General features: G+C 33.1%; 1 protein-coding gene across 4 annotated transcripts in view; it reads right to left on the bottom strand.

Annotated features, from left to right (window-relative positions):
- Positions 1-1795: 1795 nt before the first annotated feature.
- PPM1A (protein phosphatase, Mg2+/Mn2+ dependent 1A) overlaps positions 1796-24957 on the bottom strand; it is a 42297-nt gene continuing 19135 nt past the window's right edge. For all 4 annotated transcript variants that reach the window (XM_072963157.1, XM_072963158.1, XM_072963159.1 and 1 more), the window contains exons 2-6: positions 11864-12717; positions 9427-9544; positions 5183-5291; positions 3681-3738; positions 1796-2700 (exon numbers count right to left, since the gene is read on the bottom strand). In XM_072963157.1, the coding sequence (XP_072819258.1) occupies positions 2671-2700; positions 3681-3738; positions 5183-5291; positions 9427-9544; positions 11864-12717 (1169 nt within the window). In that variant the 3' untranslated portion in view covers positions 1796-2670. The remainder of the gene's footprint in view (positions 2701-3680; positions 3739-5182; positions 5292-9426; positions 9545-11863; positions 12718-24957) is intronic.

The following is a 24957-nucleotide window of genomic DNA, read 5'->3' as shown; positions in this document are numbered from 1 at the left end:
TTATCATCACAAAAGAACTTTATCCCTCCAAAGAAAATACAACACATCAAAAAGTTTTGAGGCATTGCCCTGAGATGCTAATCAGCACACAAAAGAGGGTGGGAGGTCAAGAATTTAAGTGGTACAAAAATGAAGTGCACAACAGTGGTGCTAAAAGTGCCTTTTAAATGTGTGGCTGGTTCCCCACCACCACCATTAGCCCCAGGAATCAAGAATACACACAGACTGCGGTTCTAATGTGTACTTCCTCCCTGTATTTTTGTAATGAAAAATTCTACCTAGTATGGCAATATTGACTCATGTGGAAAAGATTTAGTCTTCTTAGATCACACTTAATATAGTTTTCTCTCACTTTCAAGACTAACTTCTGTACTCATTAATTTTAACAGGAATATTTTAACCTTCTCTTTATAAAGACTTTCAAATTTTAAAAAGTCTCTAAATATGCTATTATGGTTTGAAATATAGCTTTCCAACACATATTTTACTTACTATTAAGATTTTGCATCTTAAAATCCAATTCAAGCTTTTGAAATTTCCAGAACTAAAAACCTTAGTCTACTTAAACAATTAAGGAACTGTATGTAATAGGAATTTAGTTTTCAGTACTAGTATGTCTAGTAATCAGTCTATACTAGAAGCACTGTTATTCATTAAATGTATGTATTCAATAAATTTAGATGCTTGCAAAGTCATAACTTAGAACAGTACCATACTTCGCACTCTACCACAGATTTAGACATTAAGCATTTATTGTAAGTTAAGTACGGAATTGGTTCTATAATTCCAACTGTTATGAATTTCTAAATATAAATAGTACTTTTTTTCTTCATGCTGGATTAAGATATAAATTAAATACAATTAAGTTACATGTAATCACCTCACAAATAAGAGGGATAATGAAAAGATTTTGCTGGTTTATGTAACTACCTAAATCTGAAGCATGTTTCACATTACTCTTCCCACTACTCCCCTAACTTTACATTAGTTTTAAGGCTATATATACAAATACGTATATTTCCAAGTTAGGGAAAAAACAAATATAACAAAATTATACTACCTTTTATACACAAAGTTTTGATTTTGTATTCAGTGTTGTATTTAAACCTTACATTTTAATAGTTTTCTAGTGGAGAATCTGCCTACTGAATGATTAAATAACATGGTGATAAATACAACATTCAACCTAAAAAGACAAAAATACAGAAGGGCACAGAACAGTAGTCTTTTCAATGTGACAGGATTTAAAACTTACTTTCACATGCTTAATCAGAGGAATTGAAACCTAAATTAAATTAGGTTTTTTTATATCTACAATTCTTTAAGCTTCTGAAAGTTATTTTTAAAGGCCAACAGCTAAATATATTCAACATGCTATATTTCAAATCACAAATACATCTTAACTACTTGGATTCTAAAGACATGAGCCAATTATAAATCACAGGCAAACACACACACACACACACACACACACACACACACGACACACACCCCTACCATCGAGTGTTAGACTGTCAAGCTTTGACAATTACTTTAATTAAACAGTAGGCAAACTCAAGCTGATACACATCTTAATGAAAAAATAAGCAGCCAGAAAGAAACCCATTTAAAACCAGATTAGGGAACCACAGAGACATAACTCAGTCTTTCTAATGGAAGGGAAACAGTTCTATCTATGCCTTAAGTAACTATTTTCCAATTAAGAGACTAACATCTTTCCCCATGAGAAACTTCTCACTTACAGTGGCATGGTGTTTTAAAAGGGCAGGGTAAAGGAGGAATTACACATACATGATTAAATTTCTTGTTTGTTAAATCAAGCTTTATTGATAAAATGGAATTCAGAGTATCTTACTAGGAACAGCAGCAGGCCCAGCCAATCATGATAGCAAAAATGTGGCAGTCTCCTACTATCTGTAGGAAGCTGCTGCTTATCAATTAGTAATTAAATGTAAGGACTTGTAAAAGAGGTGCAAAGAATCAAGGCATTTTAGCCCCAAGATTGATATTCTTATGAATATATTGTATTACCTGCAATACTCATGGCAACAAGGAGAGAACAACCTAAAAGACAGTTAAATGAAGGGACCAGCTTTATCAACAATGCCAATCCCACTGCCAATAAAATTAAGATAGTTTTCAATTAACTCCCTGGATGTTCAGCTTTGTAAGAGTTTGGAATAGTTCTCCATAATCACGTGCACCGTTGAGCATGTAGCTGACATGGCTGCTGCTCTCCCTGTCCCAACCCCAAGTCCAAACACAACATGACTTGAAAGGGCTATATATCTGTTGCATCACACAACAAGCCAAACATTTCTTGTAACTTTGATAGTGATTTAAAGCAGTTCATAATTAAATATGAGCATTTTGTACAAGGACAATTATACTTTACAAAAAACAAAATCATACAACAAAAATTGCTGGAGTCTGATTTACAACATGAATTATGGTTTGAAATCACGTTTACATAAGTCTCAAATTTACAAAAAAAAAAAAATCAGTTCTGGGCTAGCTGTTGTACTGCTGAAGTTCTCTGGTGTAATCACTCTCACCCATGTCATATATGCCTTTCTTAAACGTGGAGGATGGATGTTTAAAAGGTTCAATGAAGTTGAGCTGTACTCTCCTTTGGAGGCGAAGGTAAACTCCATGGTTAGATGAGCAGTTTTACCACATATCATCAGTTGATGTAGAGTCCTTTATAAAAGGAAACAAAGCAAAACAAGCAACTAAATTAAAGCTTAGAGGTACGCTACCTTCCGAGTAATGCAGAAAGGTAAGGTTTTGTAAAGTGGACCTTTGGAATATAAATGTTTTCTAAAGTATATAAGTATGTGTACATGTGTATATGAAATATCAATATTTAATCTGTTCAAAGAATTGTTAAACCCTTTGTTTTACTTTGGAATAAAATACCTGAAATATGATTTTATCATGAGGTTGACCAAATGTATTTCTAAGCCAATAAAACCACTAAAAAGAATTTTTTTCTCTTCAATAAACCCAATTTATTTTTAGAGCACTACCTTTATAAATTTTGATTGCATAGAAGACATTAAGACCTCAAGTAATAAGAGATTTGAGGAGGCTTCATAAGGCAATATATAAAATACTTCAGAGCTGGGCCCAAATGATTTTAAGTTATCACTTTTCTGTAATCACCATACTACAACAGAATTTTAACAGAAAACTTAACTGGAGAATATGGCATTCTAAATGTCTTTATATAAACAGAATTCTCTAAGTATACAGGGTTCTTGACAAAGGTATTTCCAACCATAAAAACTATTTAGTGGAGATGGGCAGTCTAAAGTTCTGTTGTAGCTGCTTAAAAAACTCAGAATAATTCAAAATTCTGAGCAGAGATATTACCAACTTCAAAAAAGAAATTTAGTGGAGGAAAACTTCTGAAGTTGACTGCTTGTAGAGGCTTGAAAAAAAAAAAACAACCCAGAACAATTCAAAGGGACTTTCTTCTTTTTTGAGAGAGATGGCCACTCACCATGATTATGTCCTCAATCACTAGAACTGTGGTGCAGGCAGAGTTCAGAGCAATCAATCAGGGGTGTGTGTAAGAGAATGGGTGCACTGAACAGCTCTGCAAAAACAGGTAGGAAGGATATGCATTTGTGGAGTGGAAGGGAAGGGAAAGCGCAAGGAGCTAAAATGCTACTTACTGTGTCATCATTTTTGTAAGGATTCAGTCTATTGTAAACGGCTTCAATTACATTCCGCCTAAATTTAGGAAAAAATGCAGAAAGTTAATTCTTCAGAGCACAAAACTGCTTAATAACTCATAGCCAGGTGTTCATTAAAATGTCAAAGACAATCATACACTTACTTTAGTTTTATTTCTTACTGTCAATAAGTGAGCCTTACTTTAAGATATTTGGGCCCCAATGTTAAAGTAGAAGTAAATATACTCAAAAATGTAACATTCTATTAATGCAATTAATAGAAGACTAAAAGTCATGGCTTAAAAGAAAATCAGTCTGTATGGTCTACTTCTATTCAAACTGGCACTAAGTGGTTATGAGTCAGAAATGACAATGCAATTCTTAGGATATGCTAATATATTCTAGTTAAGAGCTGAATGTTAGTTTTGAAGTAGAAATAACTTCAACATTTGTTGTAGTAAAATAATTTAGATATATTTTACATTTAAATTTCTGCTTTTTGTAATGCCCCTTTAAAAAAGGTCTATTAAAACTGAAATGTCAAATATGACATTTCCCTGGCATGTCTAGGAATTAGTTTCTGAAACACATTTTATTAAAAATAAAGAATCTGTAGTGGTATTTTTAAGTTATAGCCTTCCTACTTCTAAAATTGATTTAAAACAATTTTATAGACAATCATTTCACAGAAGGTCATACTGAAGAAATAATTTCCAAAAAGTAAAAGCTTCAAACCAGAATTTTTACAACTACTATTTAGTGAAATGATTATAAAGAATATGACTACACTTACAGAACACAGTGGAAAATCAAGGAAATTAGTCAATATATCTTTGTCAGTCAATTACATGGATATCTAAGGTAAAAATGCTTTATGTCTTGAATTATAAAATTGTTTAAAGTCTTCACTTGGTTTATACAGAGGTAAGCTTAATATTTAACACAGGTGAGTCCAGTTCTATGAACTAAAGTGCAAAGAGAAAAAAAGTAAGAAATGCGTCCTTCTGCCTTCCCTCACACCAAAGCCCAATCAACCAGCAATCAACAACCAAAAACACTGGGAAAATCAGAGATGTAAGAAATGGCCTAGATGTTAGAAGAGAAAAATGCTTATCCCTGGGATGTTAGGTATCCAGGGACTGACAAAACCAGATGATAATAGTAGGAATAATAATGACACTTAGAATTTTGTAGTATTATATAATTTAGTTTAAAAAATTCTTTCACTGTATTGTCTCATTTATGCTACATGAGGAAATCAGTGTAACCCAATCATCCTTTAAAGATAGCCTTCAGTGTAATTAGTTACAATGACATTCTTATACCCGGTCTACGAAGCACCATATACCACTAATACTGAAAAGCACTGAATCACAGGTTAATTTTAAAGACACAGATAAACACACCACTTTAGAATTAGGTAAATACACATCTGATCAATGGACACTTAACATTTTCATGTACTGAGATAAATGGTTAAGAGTATGCAGAATGTAACTTACTTGCTTGCCAGTTCACCCCCTGGTGGGAGGCTGGGGATGTTCTCACTCGCTAATGTGCGCATCACATGGACTAAGTCAGGGACGCCTTCCCCCTGCTTCTTTATGATTTCTGGGAATCAGAAGTACTTTTTTTGTAAGTGTTATCCAGTTTAATAATAACACAAAAAAACTGAAATAAAGATAACTTAGGTTTTTAAAGATGGCATTTACCAATCTGAGATTTTCTAAACTAGTATAAGAAAAAAAAATCAAGATGACCTTTGAAAATTTATAACAAAGGGATGTATAAAATGACACAAAAGATGACATACTTTCCAGATTAACTTCAAAGAACAAAAATAAGATAAAAATGTGAAAAAAATTTCATGTTAAAATTAATGTATTACTTAATAAGGGATATGTGTGAACAAATGAGAATATTCTTCTTAAGATGCCAACTAATTACTTCTGAGGAGATTCTCTCCTCTTTTTAGACTGGAAACATGTTTCCTGAACTTTGAGCTGAAAACACAGTGCACCTATTTTTTTTAAAAAATTAGCAATTTCAAGATGTGAAACAATAAAAAAAAACATTTAAGTATGGGGGATTTACTGATTATATCCTAACCCAAATCATATTTACATATGTTTATATTTGCAAAATAATACTTAAGTAGCATGTGCAGAACAGGTCATGTACCTGAACATCATTCTCAGCTCTCTCAGTTTAATTTTTGTCTCAAGTATCTTTAAGCAATAAATAGGTATATACCATTTCCTTAGTTGATTATTTAAACAAAGCCTACAGAATGGAAAATGTCTAAATTTCATGACAAATTTTTTAAAAAGAAAAATATCTGATAAACCATACAACTACAACCATACAACTGCATTTAAAATTGTCAATTTCAAAACATCCAGTTATTAAATGGGTAGAGTGCTATGATTTACGGTGTTGCCATGCAGATGTATATTGTTATTCATACCACAGAATACCAACAATTATGCGCAAACAACTTAAAGAGCTCTCAAACTATTCACTTTAAGTATAAGAAGTCTTTATCTGAGTTTTAGCATATTTATTCTAAATGCAAGATCATGCCAAAGGTATTTGTAAGTTACATGTTCAAGTTTTGTTCAATTTTTGTTTAAACTGGGGATCATTCTAGTTCTCAATTTGTAAATACCTTTGAAAATAGCAATGCATATAAAGATATTTCATCCTCTGATCAAGTTTCAAAATATTAATTCATCATTAAAGCCATATATTAAAAGACAGACAGTGCTACCCATATCTCTTTAAATGGCTTAAGTTGTCCTTTTAGGATTAAAGCCAAATTTTACCATCTCTTATTTTTTGCCTTTTTTTTTTTTTTAAACCAGTCTTAAATCTGAACAAAAAGCAAGGATCTCAGATTTGGTTTGCCAAGTTCCTTTATTGTATAATCTTTAACATCTAGTATATTTATTCTACATATGATTCTAATGCTGGAAATCTGCTGTACAAAAATAAAGGGATTTGATATTTACCTAAACTGCACAATTTCACAATCTAAAGCTGTAATACACTTAACATACAGTCTCTGCTAAGCCAATACAATTATTGGATAGATAACTAGATACAACAGAAATGAACACTGATGATAAATTCAATCAATGAGGTTTCAGGTCTAAAAACATTACCTTGAATTATCTATATTTGATGTATCTTACATCTCCTTTGTTAAAATATAAAAATTAGGATATTTTAATTGTGAAGAAAATTACAAGAAGACAAATTCTTTAAAAAAATAATATAAGGCTTTTAAAACAGTTAATATCTTATTCCACATGGGACAATACATTTAAACTATCTAACCACTAATACTAGACTAGCCTTGCTTCTTTCTGCTTTTTGAAAAAGAAAAAAATTTTAAGAAACAGTCCTTTAATTGCTCTTGGACTAATTACATTTTAATTAGAATTGCAAAAAGACTGAATGCTTTTATTAAAGAATATATATTTATAGATCTGTGTTTCACATACTCATATATAAACATATTCTGCTATGTCCCATCCCCTCCACCAAGTCTGAGGAATTCTATCAGTTATCTCCAAATTAGCAACTTTAAAGCTTGGGCAGTCAGTAGCAAATAAAAATACACATACATAGGTATGCTCTTAAAGTGACTTAGAAGGACCAAAACCTTAAGTGGTATGGTTTAAATTATGAGTTGAATCTTTTCACAACCCTAGAGAGGCAAGTATTGAGAAGATCACAGGAGGAAAGCTGAAAACTCTTTGTCCTTTTCTGTGGTGTGGACAGAGAAGTCAAAAGTATTCAAAGCAAATAAGATGAGGTTTAGTAGGTCACAGAAATTTAGTGAAGGCTTATATTTAAAGAAGGAAAAAAAAAAAGAAAAAGGTATTTGGTGCCTGTTTTGGAAGCTGAATGCAGTATTTATCACTTTTTAAGACATATTAACAACTTTTACAATGCAAGTAGTTACATTCTTTCTATGTTTTTAAATTTAGTAGTGGTTTTAATTGATGTAATATTTATTCTCTAGTTGCAGTCTCATCAAATCTACCTCCATATACTGTATTTATGACATAATTCTAATTAAACAGTACAAGTATAACAACACTTCAACATATCAAAAATACTAAGTACTAATGAAAACTGTTCAGGTGGCAATTCTTGCTTGATAATAAGCAATATAAAACTTAATACTGTAACAAAATTATGTATGCTAAGCAATTATTTAAAATTGCATAAAAAACTTAAGAGTGCCCACTAAAAGTAGCAATTCATTTATAAATTCTGACCCAATTTCATAGTAAATAAAACTATTTATTTCTTTAAATCAGTAAGAAAACATGTACACCCAAGTTAATTAAAAATGCCAATAAATTAAATATCAACATATCCCAATACACAGTCTTCTTAAGGTTTCATATTTTTTCCACTAACCAGCAGCTTGAACCGATGTGATACGACTTGGCAGCATTCTAAATATTTTATCTTACTGTATTATATATAAATAACTTATATTGAAATGAATCACTTTAAATAAAAATTTTCCAAGACCCTTGGTAATAGGAAACAAACTCATTGAATAGTATGTCCAATGAATGAAATCCTAAATAGCACATACACATACTAGATATATCATTATCAAGCAGGGGAGAGAAAAACAAAATAGCCGCTCTAGACAGTACTGAAAATCAAAACCAATCATGATTCTAATATCAGACTAATTATAACTGATATCAAACAGTAAAAAGGGTGAAAACAAAATTAAAGTGCACATTAATTTTAATAAAATGCCGGCACAGTAGGATATAATAGTGTGTAGGTCAATGCTTACATGCTGTTAGAGGTCTTTAACGTGCAAAGTAATGACATTAGGAGCCCAAAATGTATTTTAACACTATTATAGGCATGTCAAGTTTTTCTGCTTAAAGAAACTGCATAATCTACATGCTTACTGTATATATGCAGTAAACTGGAATTCTCTGAGACAACATTTATACCCAGTAGTACCTGCATCAAAAATCACCTAAACTTTTTCAAATAAAGGCATTACACTTGAGAGTACAAACACCTTTCTAACTGTCTCAAAGTAATTTGCAGAATTACAACAAACACACTTATGGAATTTCCAACTTATTTCTTGACTTTATTCAGCATTTACATTTCTGCCAGGTAGAGACCTAGTATGTCTTCTTTCAGGTTTATGTTGTCTAGGTGAGGCAGTTTATGGCTTAGGCAAGAATTTCTGAAACAGTTTAAAATGAATTTTTAAAAGCTGTGGCACATGAAAGTTGTTATTAACCAGACTACGATCTTTAAGCTGTTTTTAAAAAGTCCCCAAATACCTTAAGTTCATACACACAGCTTTATATAAAAAGATGGTACAAATTATCACCATCAAGAATAATCTGTTTATAATTAATTAAAACCACAAATAAGACTCTCCTGGCATAAAATTACTCATACCAGTGAATTCATCAAGAATTTGAAAGCACACAAACACTTTAGCCTTTTTAAACAAAAGTATCCTGAACAGAATGTATTGGGCCATACTAGTTGTTACTTATAACTGTGATAAGACAACAAAATACCTAAACAGCTACTACAGAAACACCCTTTTCCACTTTTACACACTAAACACTAAATGTCAAAGGCATGTATGTAAAGACCTAAAAGCTAAAATGTTAAAATTTGATTGTGTTGAGGTTTTTCTTTAATAAAGCTACTTATTTTTTGTTAAATGATCCACCTTCTACTCTGCTTTCCAGGTACTTGTCCAACTCTGCCTCCTTCTTCACTGCTTCTGGAGATACTTTGGGTGCATTTGGAAAACAGATCAATATCACACTCATGTTGTCTCGACTTCCCTGGGAAGAAAAAAGTTTGAGAAAGTATTTTGTTTTCGTTTGGCTCTTCAAAGTCTTGAGTACCTTTATACCCAAGCAAATTATACTTGTTCTAGTAAAAATATATATTGTTTTTAAGGAGAAAAAAATGTATATATAGAGGGGCATCCTCCCATACATATATAGTATATATACTGTACAGTATAACCAACACTCCAAAAGACGGGAGAGAAACACTATAGGTTAAATTATACTACAACAATTATTTTTCTTAAATTCTTAAGATAGAAATATTTCTGAACATTTCCTGGTGGCCTACTTAACCTGAAGTGATAACTAACAGAAATATACATACATAACATACATACATACATTCAGTTCAATAAGATAGAAAATTTTAGTAGTATTCCTCACAACATGATTTGACCTGTATTTACATGTATACTTGACAAATTTACACTTAAATTGTGGGGCTAATTAATTTGCTTCATAGTAAGTAGAAATAAGGAATTAAAAATAAAACTTCATATATAAAGTTTATAAACCAGCTTTTAACTTTCACAACTTAAAAAAATGGCTTAACTTTTAGGAAGTACATTTATTTTTAAAGACACCTAGGTATTCAAAATGCTGTAATTAAAGTACTTGACTCAATTTTGGCCTCCCCACAAATCAGACTTCCTATTAGTAATTGGAATTAACTTCTACATTTTAAGTATTTAATTCCCCTAAATGGGAAAACTAACATTATACAATTTGTTTAGGCAAACAAAGAATTTAATATTAAAAAGAATATTGGGTGAAAACTGTATAAAAATGTGCCAAATGATAAGGTAGTGAATAATTTTTTAAATAAAGCATAATGCAGAAGAGATAAGGTAGATTCTGAGTCATAATTTACTAATATCTGAATCTGACAATTCTCTCAAGAAAACAGATTTTAGTTTAGTTAACAAATGTTTAATTCTCAGGTGCTACAGAATAAACCTAACAAATGAATGCTACTTTGTCCCTTTTTAATACTAAAAGGTACAAAGAACATATGCATCTTTGGTCCCCTACAAATTCAGAAATTAACAGTGCACACTATCAAACTGTTGCTCTATCGATTTTTTTTAACATGTATGTTGGATATTACATAAACTTGATTTGTGTTGGATGTTACATAAACCTGATTTCTAAGTACAGATTTTAAGATTTTCAGTACAGCTGGCAGTTTGCATATAAAACTACAAAGAATATTATGCTGACTTTCTATTTCTGTGTCAAAATGAAATAAAATATATAGCCTTAGAAGAGTTTTATAACCAAAAAACTCCAAAGAATTAGTTAATGAACATGACTGACAAAATAGAACAGTGTGGTAGAAAGAAGACTGAACCTAAGTCAAGGGCCTGGTTTCTAGTCTTAGTGCCACAACTGAAGAAGTACATTGTGTAACATTTTTAACTTCTCTAGAGAAGGAAGCAGCAGGTATCCAGTACACAGGTTCCTAAACTAGGCACTTTATATGTATACATTAGCTTATTAATTTAATCCCTCAACAGTCCTATGAGTTAGATACTATTTCTTCCATTCAACAGCTGAGAGAGGCTGAACAATTTGTTCAAGACTGTACAGCCCCAAAATAATCGAGGTAGGATTTGATTTCAGGTCTGACTCTTAAGCCCGTAGAGCCTTCTCCTGTTCATCCATATGTATGATCCCATTTGATCATCCCCAACAACCCCATGAGACAGGGTAATAATCTCTCTCCTTTTTTTTTTCCAAACAATTAAAGAAACTGATTTTCCAGACAGTTTAAATCTTACCTGAAGTCATACAGTCTCATACCAAGTTCTTCTGACTCCATGTCCAAGGCTATTTCTAGTAAATCACACCACATGATCACTAAATTCTCTCCGTTGGTGCTACAAATTCATTAGACCATAGTCTCAAAGTACTTCCGTAAGTGTACTGAGATAGCACACGGTAAAAAAATTAAAATTCTAAAGTACTTTCACATACAGACACAGAGGCCTAAGCCTCCCTATTCCCTTTAAAACATGCACTTTGATATAATTTGTTACCTTTGATAATATTCCACAATATTAAAAAACTCAAGTAGTCATGGTTACTAAATGATTAAACATTCAGATTATAGTTCTTACATATCTGGCAACTGGGTAATTTATTTCTAAGAAGTCTTCCTATATTATTTTCATAATTGGTGAACAGTATTCTGCAATTGTACCAAAAACTTCTTTCTAAGAACTATAGATTCTAAGATGATTAGTATATACTAGAGTAGTAATTAAGATGATTTAAATTACTTTATCTTTTAAAAAAAAGTCTAGCTACCTTATACAAACAGGTGTCGACTACTTCATTGCAAACTTTCTCAAGGTCATCAGTGACTTCAAGTCTGGATCTTACAAAATCACAGAGCTCTTCATTTCCCATAACATCCCAAATACCATCACATGCAAGGATAATGAACTGGTCATCTTCTTCAGATCTTTCAATATCATGGACTTCAGGCTCTGGTGAGACAAGCTGCTCTGTAGGACCTTTTCCATGGACACATTTGTAATCAAAGTCCCCAAGGGCCCTTGATACAGCCAGAGAGCCATTCACACGCTGAATCATTACAGAACCACCTGCATTCTGAATTCGTTCTTTTTCCAGAGGATTACTTGGTTTGTGATCTTGTGTAAAGAAGTGAACCTTCCTGTTCCTACAAAGTAAACCTCTCGAGTCTCCACAGTTAATGAAATAAGTATGTTGAGGAGAAATTAAGACACCCACAGCTGTTGACCCACTTCTGTCAGCACCGTGTTTCTTCTCTGACATCACTCTCATGTGTTCATCGATCTCCAGAAAACCTGTTCTGATTCCATTCTTTACATTTTCCACAGAAGGTGCTCCTGCAGACCCTTTAAAATCCTGGTTATTGGTGATGTGATCTAACAAATGCTCACAGCAGTATTTGGCAACCTGAGACCCAGCGTGCCCATCATACACAGCGAAGAACGACCATGTTTCAAGTCCACTTGGCAAGCCAATCACAGCTGTATGTGCGTCCTCCATCTCAACTCGCCAGCCTTGCATGCTGCTTAGCCCGTATCGCAGCCCATTGCCCTGCCCCTGGGCGTTATGTTTTTCCATCTTTGGTTTGTCTAAAAATGCTCCCATTATGTCTTGATCCTTTAGGTCTGCAAAGGAAGAGAAACAGAAGAGTTAATAACTATCTTATAAACAAAATACATATCCAACAACTTTTTTAAGAGTGAAGGAAATACAAAGAAAGCTTTAAATTAGAATTTATATTGCTGACTTAGAACCTGATGATTAACAAGGAAGAATTAGGGGAAAGGCTGATCAGGCACAGCTCAGAACTGACAACAAGCAGAGAGAACTAAAGCATCATGATAAAAGTAGCTGACCTGACATTTCCCCAAGAAACAACCACCTGAGGTAGAAAAATCACTTGGCAGTGGCCATCAGCTTACATGAACCAGGTCAAATGGTCAATGATGCACTGAACATGTGAATCTCTTGAGAAATCTCAGAACTAAGTTGTATATGTATTAGTCAAGAAAAGCCAAATGAATTCACAGGACATACATACCAAAAGCCTACTAATTCAAACATCTCAGTTGAACGTTCAGGATTTTCCAAAGTTTGATTCCAAATATCTAGTTTTATTCCTACTACATGAACCCTCTGAAAAAGTAAAACTCTATTCACAATGATCCAAATTTGTATGTTCCTTCCTTCAAGACTTTGCTCATGTCAGTCCCCTTAACTGGAATCCCTTGCCATTCCTCCCTACTTATAGAAATAAGTATACCCATGCTTTAAAGTCTAGCTCAAATTCTACCTTTTACATAGATTTTTCAGTCTTTGATAAAGGCAATAAATTATTAAATTACTATAAGTGGTCCAGCCCCAATTTATTGCAAGTTGCAAAGCAAGTTTACACACATTTACATGTAACACAATTCAGTGTAACCTAATCTAATGGTAATAGCATGTATCATTATTATGGTACTCTATGACCATTAGGTATAAACAGTAAAGGAGAGCAAAAGGTCTAGGATAGCACTGTGGACAAGCCTGAAAGCTTAGCCAATCCAATCCTTTCCCAATAATCAAAAGCTTAAACCTCTGGTCTGGAATGGGGTTTAAGGCAGGAAGACAGTTGGTCAGGATTTAGGTTGGCCTTTACTTGAGTAATAGCCTAGGAATGTAGAGACTTGGACTCCAAGTCATCAAATGAGTCACAAATGAACTCAAAGAAATCTGAAAGAATAACAGAATGAGATTTAACGGAGGTGAAGGAGAGATGGAGAGGCGTGAGGAAAAGTTCCTAGGTGAATCAGGATGCACTTAGGAGACTAGGAGATTGATGATGTCAGTGATATTAAGCTCTGAGAAGAAGCTGGGAGAGAAAGAGGAAGAAGGAAAAACAATTAAGGAAGAAAACAGTTTCCAAGCAACCTCTCCCCACCGCCTTCTTTACTCTACTAGAGCCAAACTAATACACAGCAGAGAACTCTGGCCGACAGGTGTAATAAAATGATCTCCTGCCTACTTGTCTGCTTCCTATTACAATTCCACTAATGGAGGGTAAATAATGAAAATTAGCCATTATTCATTCCTTATGGTGGTACTCATCAGATTACCTTTCTGACACCAAGTTGATACACAATATGGCAAAGGTAAGTGTTTTAATTGGACAAAAGATACAATACTAATGATACCTTAATGCAGACAATATTTAAGATGAATTCTAAATCATTCTGATATGTTTTACAAGCATTACGTCAATTAATTCCCAACAACACTCTAAAGTGGGTAATTGTATTACCTCCAATTTATAAATGAACTTTAGTGAGACTAAAGAACTTGGCTAATGCCAATTAATAGATAAATTTAGGGGAATCAGGGCTCTGATTCAAGCCTGCCTGAACTCTAAAGCACCATTTACTACTAAGGCAATGGTCTTAACCATGGCTGTACAAAAGAATTATCTGTGGGGCTTTCGAGAAAATAAGACTAAAAAATCAGAATTTCCAGAATGCCTGGGTTGGAACATAGACATTAGTGCATCTGTGGTAAAGATTAGATGGAATGCCTAGATAGGTAGGTAGGTAGAAGAAGATTGAGCCATGGTGAGGTCAAGTCATCTGCTGAAGGTCAACAGCAAGCTGCCTCATCTCTGTATCTCAATTTCTTTAGCTAGGCTAAAGGGCAAGTGGGAGGAATCACAGTCAGTCCTTCGTATCTTTGGGTTTTGCATCCATGGATATGGAGGGCTGACTATAGTCCCTGTACTATGCTATGTTATAGAAGGGACTTAAACAGCCACTTCAGCATTTTAGTATCCATGGGGGCTCTGGGAACCAATCCCTGCCGATCCCAAGGGACAAATGTATACTTAAGGCACTTAATACTACTAATCCAGCATTCTTTATCTGTACAATGGCCATATTAATACTTACCTCTGAACGTTGCTACAAGGTTTAAATGAGGTAATGACTGCAAAGTAGTCACACAGTATATGGCAAATGAGGCACTCAGCAAATGGAAACTATTTAATTATTACTACATTCCCACATACACAGCCACGTCTAGATTCTGATACTATGTAACAGGAATCTTTCTCTTTTATAGGAAAGTCCAGTAGTATTTTCCAGATATACATATGAAACTACCAAATAAGTAATTATTTGAAGATACATAGGTTATGCTTTCTAAAAACAAAACCTAAACTTTTGAAAAAATATATTATAAATATAAAAATGTAACAAGCCAAGTCAATCATCTGATAAATTTTAGGTTCAGCTCCACAGCAAATGCAAACATATGACAAGGGCAAGTTAATAATTTTGTAGTTGGACTTTCACATACTGAAAATAGGCAATTCAGAAATCTTACTTCCTGGGATTCTGAGTAATTTGTAGAATCCTGGTGAAGCACCCAACTATAGCTACATAAATACAGCAGATAGTTATGTAAACATAATACTTACCAGAAATTCTTTACTTATAAATACCATGTTGGCATAGTTATTTTCCTTAAGTGGACTACTACAGAGTATTTTATGTAGTCAAATTATTAAATTGGCATATGTCTATAAATAATAAATCCCAAGGGGATTCAATTTGTCCATGAAAGTTTAAGTTAGTCTCTGAGAGAAATTCTGGTTCTCACCTAGACTTAAATTTACTCTGAGCACATGCCATGTCTCATCACAACACCAGCATTATCAGCTGATCAGAACTTTTCAATAAAGTTGACTATGACAGTAATAAGATTGAATTCATCTGTGATATAATCAGAAAATTTGGGGACCATTTTTGCCTTTTAAAACAAAACAAACTCCCAAGTTAAAAAATTCTAAAGCTGGTCAGGAAGTATTCATTAAAGTTCAGCCACTGCCTTTTATTAAGCAAAACTGATCTCAAATCATAGCAAAAAGTCTTGGACTTGTCATTTGCTTTAATCCGCTCAGAATTATCCAAATTTAAAAAGCTCTTTATATTCCACTGTTAAGATCCCTAAGCAATATAGTAACCATGAAACAAGAGTTAATAAACTGACAATTTTGGAAGAGTCCTTTAGTAAAAAACTGAAGACTAAAAACCTATTTTTTTCCTATTTACCTATGGACACAGTCTATAGAACTAAACACTGCTAAACAGGCATCTGAAGGAGGGCAGATGGTGGTAACTTAAGGACCTTAGATGAGCACTGAGATAAGTTTGATTATAAAAATTGCAAAGGAAAATCTAGACTAGGTCTGCAAAAGAAATAAGAAATCTAAGGTTGGGGGAGGTCCAGAGGGAAAAAATTATATACCAAGAGAGCCTAGAAGCTTCCTGAGGGAAGACACAAGAAATGGAACACCAGCTAGCAGCACTGGTAGCAGTGTATAACATGGCAACATTGAAGTCATTTGCAGTGAGGAGTAGGATGTAAACTCTCTACTGCTACCAGATCTTGGATATACTCTACGTTGCCCACTATGCTTATATATGAACGGACTTTGATAAATGGTCAGCTGACCTCTGGAACGCACATCTACTAAACAACAGATTACTAAGCAAAATATTGCACAACTGGAGTTCAGTGAAGAAACACAAAGTCTTTGTGGCCTTATTTGTCTGCAAAGGATAATTTAGGCCACACAAACTACTTTTAACTTCCCTAGCTCTGAATATGACAATTCAAAAACTACATTTTGTAATTCAAGGCAGCCACCTCAAAGTTATCTCTGCTAATGACAGGTAAGTCCATGAATAAAACTTTACAGTAATTTGAGAGGAAATAAAAAAGGCCAATCTTGGATAATTTTTCTCCCATTTGGAGCCTGAAATTTCTTACCAATCATTACTTTAAAAAACGATTACACATTTATTTTTACAAATTTGATTTTGTATAACTTATAGGTTGTATAATTAATCAGAGCTAAAATGTAGAAATGATCTGTCTAAACCTATTTTATGAATGAGAAGGTACAGAGAAATAAGAGTGATCTGTCTAAGGTCACAAAGTTAGTTCAGAAGTAAGGCTGAGAAAAGGACTTAGGTTTCTGGACTCACTCTATAATTCTCCTACACAAGTCATCCCGTATACCTGCAAACAAAGTAAATGGAACTTTGAAAATGCAGGCTTTTTAACAGACAACACAACAAGGCAGATAGGCTGGAAAGATGGTCACAGAAGAAAGCTGAAACTTCTTTTAGGGTCATTTCTTCCTCTGCCTATTCTACATAATTTGTTTTCTAAACTTCTACACTGCAAAGATACATGATCAAAAAAAAAAAGTAGGGAAGGAAAAGCAAAGAAGAAAAAAGAATGGAAGAACAGAAAGAAATCTAAACTTATTTTTTTCTCTGGGACTAACAGAAAACAGTGAACTAACTGCAATTTCTGGCAATGCCAATCTCAAATACTCAGGCTAAATAAAATATAATAATGAGCAAAGAAAAATAAAAGAATGTATTCTTAAAGAATCAGAAGTTACGGTGTGGGGCAGATGGACTCACTATTCATTAGCTCCAAACTAGAAACTATTCATCAACATGTGATATGACACTGAATGAATAAAACAATTGCAGGCTGTCAACCCTCACCACAAAAACAAAAACAAAAACAAAAACAAAAACAAAAACAAAAACAAACCCTCTGAAAGTAGATTCATGAAAATGAAACTAACTACTGAACAAAAATTTTCAAATAGAGACAATGAACAAACAGCTACCACAGTTAAACAAAACAAAAAATATATAAATGAGATCATTTCAAGGCATTATTTTGTAACTCAGAAGGTCTTTCCTCATCTTGTTGATCCCAAACATACAAACCCACCCACATGTGTACCCATCCCATCCTCATACCTTTGTGTTATAATAGAGTACTTTCTGTCCTTTGACTTAAGATAAATCCCTCTATTAGAGCTTTGGAGCCCATGCTTCAAAGGAATCTTACATGACTTAACATGTCTTCCCACGAACCCAACACTGTTATCATCTTTTACTCCTTATTCTGTTGGAGTACAACTTTTAAAGACACTCAAATGTCACCCATTAAAAAAATTAGTCTTCAGGTGACTCATTCCCCTCTAGCTACCTATTTGCCTCTCTCTTCCCTTTACAGTTCATGGTCTTAAAAAAATTGCTGATGCTCCAAACTGTTGTCTGGCCATTCCACCAAAACAAGCTCCTGCAAGCTGCTTAATCCAATGGACATTTTAGCCTTCATCTGGATTGACTGCTCACAGCAGCACTCAACACAATACCCCTTGAAACACTCTTCCAATGGTTTTCAAGATGCTACACACTCCTAGCTTTCCTCCAACCCCTAGCTTTTCCACCCTTTTCTCCTTTGCAGATCCATCCTCATCTTCCAAGTCATTAAATACTAACATTCAAGACTTGGACCTAGGCCCTCTTCTCACTCTATGCAGGCTCCTGAGGTACTCTTTCGCTTTTGCCAGTGAATGACACCATCATCCATTGAAATGAAAAGAAATCAAGCACATATCTTTGAAACTTCTTTATGCTTCATCTCCCATCAGTCCATTATCAAGTTCCATGAATTATATTTCCTAAATATTCTCAAATTGTCTACTTTTTTTCTCTAATACTATAGTCTTCAAGCTACCATCATCTCTCAATGAATTATTCTATACCAGCCTCCTATTTTGTCTCTTCACATGCATGCTGGCCTCCCTCCAATTCATTCTACAAACTGCAGCCTAAGTAAATGTTTCAAAATACAAATACCAGTGGTGATCATTTTGTAATATACAGAAATATCAAATCACTATGCTGTGTAGCAGTAAATAACATAGTGTTGTAGGTCAGTTATACTTCAAAAAAACCCCATGAAAAACAAAACCCAAAATCAAACTCATAGGAAAACAGATCAGATTTGTGGTTACCAGGAGTGGGGGAAAATGGATTAGGATGAAGGTAGTCAAAAGGTACAAACTTACAGTTATAAGATAAATAAATACTAGAGATTTTGGGTAATCTTCAAATGAAAGAGTATCAAATTAGTATTAGCCACTGCAACAGTAAAACTGAATCCTAAAAGCAACTAGAGATGTAATGTACAACATGATTAATATCATCAACACTGCTGTATATTATATAAGAAAGCTCTTAAGAGAATAAATTCTAAGAGTTCTCATAACAAAAATAAAATATTTTCCTCTTTTTTTGTATCTATATGAGATGATGAATGTTCAACTAAACTTACTGTGGTAATCATTTCACAATGTATGCAGGTCAAAGCATTATGCTGCACAGTGCTGTATGTCAATTACATCTCAATAAAACTAGAAAAAAAGACTATATATTTAAGAAATACAAGTCTCACCACATCACTTCTGTACTAAAAGTTATTCAATGGCTTCCCACTGTTCGGTGGGGTGGGGTGGATAATGAACTGATTAATATGGCTCACATGAAAGCCCTGTGTGGTCAGGCCCCATCAGCCTTCTTTAGACTTATCTTACTTCCTAATCCCCCCCCCAACAACATTCCCCACTGCAACCTTAAGGGTTTTCCTGAAGTACCTAGTACTTGTCATGTTTCCTTCATCAAAATAATACAAATGCTACTCCTCTACTTAAGCTATTCCTTCATCTCTTACTTTAGTTAATTCATACTCATTCTTCAGATCTTAAGTATCAGCTCTCCAGGAGAGTTTCCTTAATAACCCTAAGTCAATTCCCCTACCACAGAGCATATAGCAGACCTTCAATAAACAGTTTCTTTCTCAAAAGAAAGAGCAGATGCAAGTAATAAAAATTTGGTAACAGAAAAAGTGCAGCCAGTATAAACGTAAAAAATAAAGACTTTCTGATGGAGAAAACAGAGAAGCTGTAAGAAAATAAATAAATTATTCCCTCAGTTGAAATATTCAAACATATACAGTTCACTGAATATCTAACATGATTAATTGCTAAAACCCACCCCTATTTACCCACAATTGAAGAAATTCAAGGAAAAAAGAAAAATACTGTAATACAAGCTTCTAGGAAAATCTTGAGTAATCTTCAAATGAAAGAGTATCAAATTAGTATTAGCCACTGCAACCATAAAACTGAATCCTAAAAGCAACAGAGAATAAACAGAGTTCTAAGAGTATGGAATTATATAATCATCCAAACTATTATTCATGTCTACAGGGGGACAGAAAAGCGTAAGACATTTTAAGATACACAAGGACTAGAAGCATACACTCATACTTTGTGGAAAATTCAAGAAAAAATCCAAACAAACAAACTTCTACTGTTTTAAAACTCAGTCCATCTCTATGAACTGTCATTAGTTTAACTCTTTAATAACATTATAGAAAAATAACCCATTTTAATTCTTAAAAATAATGATCTAGAAAAACAAAATCCCAAACATATAAAGTAAAAGAACTTGAAGTTGCCCAATTATCCAATTTAATACTAGGGAGACACTCCTTTCCTTTCATGTTTTTAGAATCCTCACATCAACAACAAAGCACATATGAAATATCAAAAAAATAAATTAGCTTTCATATGATTAAACTTAAAAGTTTTACATCCATCTATCCAATATGTGACTTCGGACAAGTCCTTTTGCTTCGTGTCTAACATACCTCATTGATAAATAAGCAACCCTGATTAACTGTTCTCAAAACAATTACCTTGTTCTGAGAAATGTATAAGAAATCAAGTGAGAAGATTACAGTTCTAGGAATTCCTAGGTAAATGTCATTAGTAAATTAATACTTTAGTCTAAAATCATGCTAATAAATTCCCACTTCAAAACTTATTCTCACTACCAAGATGAAGATTGTAAGAGATAAATAAGATTATTTTACTGCAGAAAAATCAACTTTTAAGGAAAACAAAACAAAACAAAAAAACAGCTACCAACTAAGACTGCAAATTGGTAACCTGAATTTGACCCTCATATACTGTTAGCTCTTCTCCCCAAACAACATGCAATTCTCCAGGGTCCCCAATACTACTTATTGACTGTATCTAGACCATTTTATCCACTTTTCACCATGGCATCTGAGTTTGCATCATTTGGTAAAGAGGACAATACCTGTGACTGTAACAGCATACAACGCATGAGGAGTTACTCTAATCTCATTTTTCACTAACTTCATCCCGAAGTAGAAAAACAAAATGAGACCCATAAGGCTAAATAATGGCTCCCAAAGATAACAGGTCCTAATCCTGTAAATGTTACCTTACTTGGGAAAAGAAGAGCCTGTGCAGATGCGATTAAGAAATTTCTGATGGGAGGGGTATTATTTTGGGTTAAACTGGGGTCTCCAAGTGCAATCTTAAGTGTCCTTATAAGAGAGAAGCAGAGGAGAATTTGACACACACACAGAAGATGATGCGAAGACAGAGCAGGGAGAGATCTGAAGATGCTGGCTTTGACAATTATAGTGATGTGGCTATAATCCAAAGAATGCTGACTGCCATTAGAAGCTGGAAAAGGCAAGGAATACATTCTTCCCTAAAGCCTCCAAATTGAGTACATTCCTACAGACACCTTCATTTCAGCCCAGTAAAACTGATTTTGGACTTATGATCTCTAAAACTGTAAGAAAATAAATATGTATGAAAAAATCAAACTAAAATATAAAAAGTATTAACAGAGCTAAAGGATAAAATTTAAGAGATAAAAAATATTACTGTATTATTTTAAGTAACATGAAAAGCAATAATGAGGAGCAAAGAACCTACAGAAACCCATCTACAAGGAGTAAAAACCAAAGTAAGAGAAAAATCATCCAGTATGTCGGTAATAAGGATAAAGAGATAAAAGTGAGTAGACTGGCGAAAAGATACAAACCCTGTGGATTCAACAGTTTAATAATACACTGTAAAAGAAAAATCAAATAATGGAAGAGAAATTAAACTTCAAAGTAAGAAGAAATTAATCCCAAACTGAGGGAAAATCTGAATTGATGATTGAAAGCTTTCATCTCGGACCAGATAATTTTAGTAGAAACTGGCCAATACCAAAGCATAATTTGGTGAAGATAATGAATTTCAAGAATAGGAGAATTTAGACAAACAAAACATGCCAAAAAATAAAAACAAATCAGGCTGGCCTCAAACTTTTTTGCAATGTCAGATGATAGGCAATAATGAAATAATGCCTATAAACGTTGAGGATAAAGCGGGATATTTCAAGCATTCCAGACCCAGCAAAATTGGCATTTATTATGAAGGTAAGAGATAGATATTACCAGATACACCAGCACTAGAAAATTATATAAAAATTGTACCATTCCTGAAAAATCTGTTTAAAGACAGACTAATGCTCCCAAGAAATTAATCAAAACAAAAAATGGAATAATGGAGATCTCATAGTATATAGGGCTTTGAGGTAGGCAAAATATACTAGGCAAATGTAACCAAAAAGAAATCAAGGGCTGTAATTTTAATATCAGACACAGGAAAGCATAAGGAATAAAGCAATAAAGAATATCTTTTTTTAACTGACAGTGTATTCTAAAATCATAATTTAACTTATAAATTTTATGTGCCAAATATTTTTATACCAGATAATTAAATACTATAATGTTGAAACCAAAAATATATATTCTGTTCAAAAACACTTAAAACAATGAAAACTTAAGCATTTTTGGATTATATATTGGAAAACAAAAGCTTTAATAGTTTCCTAAGACACTCACTCACCTCAACCTGGGAACCAAATAAAAGAAAGAAAAAAAGAAACAAATGATACCGTATTATCTGACTTTAATACAACGAACAGTAGGTACAGGTAACAATAAAGAAAGAAGAAAACTTCAAACATCTGGAAATTGCTTTAAAAGGCATGCTTCTAGTCAGTTTTGCATTGAGTTTGTTTTTACAATTGAGAATAATTAGAAACAATAATAATGAGAAAAATCACATCAAATTCTATGAGATATGATCAAATCTTATTCAGGAAAATTTGTACTTTCCTAGCAAAAAAGTGAATGTCAATATATTAAATACTCAAGAAGTAAAAAAAAACCACCACGTACATACACACAAAACCTAAGGAAAGTTGAAGGAATATGTTACAAAAGATTAAGGTAAATATGGTAAGTCACATGAGAGAAAAATGAGTAAAATAGGTAAACCATGAGTTAACCTAATTGAGAAAAATTATTATTCAAACTTAGAAACCAGTCTATGTGTATCTCACAGATAGAGATGTGTTTTTTTGTCTTGTTTTTTTAAAAATACACTGTATAATTCTTTGTCAATAAACTTGAAAAATATGGAAGAAATTGACAATGTTCTAGGAAAATTAAAATTACCAATTTTTTTTTCGAGAAGTGCTGGAATAACGACCAGGAGCTCTGGTACAAAATGAGAAAGCTATCAAAGAACTATCCCTCAAAAAACCTCCAGCACTCATAAAAACAAAAAGCAAAAAGGCTAAGAACTATCCCCGGTTAAAGAAGACCAGAAATATGACAACAAAGTGTAATGAATGTGTGGCTGTGCACTGGCTTATTTATATTCGTGTGTGTAAAGAGAACATGCATGTATTCAACCACAAGGAAAAAAAGAAAGTTTACAAAATAAAAGTGGCAACATGTTCACGGCTGGTCATTTGGTAAATATGGAAGTTCAAATTTTTTTCAAATTTTCTAAGTCTGAATTGCTTTTACAATAAAGTTATTAAAAATAAAATGCATCAAGACAATTTCACATCCAAGATCTTTCAAGCCTTAAAAGAACATATAACTCCCAAATTATCTAAACTACCTAAAGAGAAGAGGGGGAAAAACTTCCCGCTCTTTACATACATAATCTTGATATAAAATTTGACAAAGATGGCACTAAAAAATAAAATTATAGTCCAAACACAGTCATCAACACGGAAGCAAAAAACTAAGTAAAATATAAGCATATATTACGGAATTAAGACAGGTAACACTAGTTACTTACAAATCACCAAGTAGTGTTCATTTTAGGAATTTAAATATAAGCCAACTTTCAGCAACCTATTAATATGTCACCTCTTTAAAAATTCAAAGGAGAAAAAGCGTATGATCATTTCTACATAGGCTAAAAGGGAACTGATAAAATTCATTCCATGATATGATAATACATATTTCAAACCAAAAAGGAAGCCTAGTGATTAGAACAATTTCCAAGAAAAAACAAGAACAAGGGATATTACTCATATCACTATTATTTAGCAATGTCTAGAAATATTGATCAATGGAGTTAAGATTTTTTTAAAAAGGCATAAATTATGATATCAAATAACTACTTGCAGATAATGACTGTGACGGCAAACTCAAAATCTGAAACATTATTAGGAGAAAACAAAGTTTAAGAAGGTTATATGACTACAGAAAATCATACAAGAAAACTATTAATAATTAATTTAGAAAATGAAGAAAAATGTAAATAAAGGTATATTTTAAATAATTACCAAGAAATATTCAGGACCTTTAAGAAGAGAGCCTCAGAATAAAAGGCATTCCTTTTTCTGATATAGGAAGATTCAATACTATAAAGACATTTTTCATCCCTTTATTAATAATAAATTCAATATAATCACAAATGGGTCTTTTTTTCCTCAGACCCTGATGAAATGATTCCAAAATTCATGTGAAAGATTAAATGTTTGAGAATAGCCAAAACACTCTAAAAAACAAGAGAATTTGCCATACCTAATACTGTAACAATTTTAAATTATGACACTTAACAGGGAATAGAGTGCAGGAATAAACTGATCAGTGGAATAGAACTGAGACTTCAGAAAGAGAGCTGCAGGAATAAAAATTCCTGGTGTTAGCTGGACTATTATTCCACTCCTTCCCTGCCACTGAGAGAAGATGAATCTCTATCACGCATTTTTATTTTAAAATAAATACCAAGTGATTGAAGATTTAAAAATAAGTTTGAAATACTAATAGTA

The sequence above is a fragment of the Vicugna pacos genome, chromosome 6 (assembly GCF_048564905.1).
Source record: "Vicugna pacos chromosome 6, VicPac4, whole genome shotgun sequence".
Lineage (NCBI taxonomy): Eukaryota > Metazoa > Chordata > Mammalia > Artiodactyla > Camelidae > Vicugna > Vicugna pacos.
Note: the sequence above shows the minus strand (reverse complement) of the source record. Positions and strands in the feature narration are given on the sequence as shown.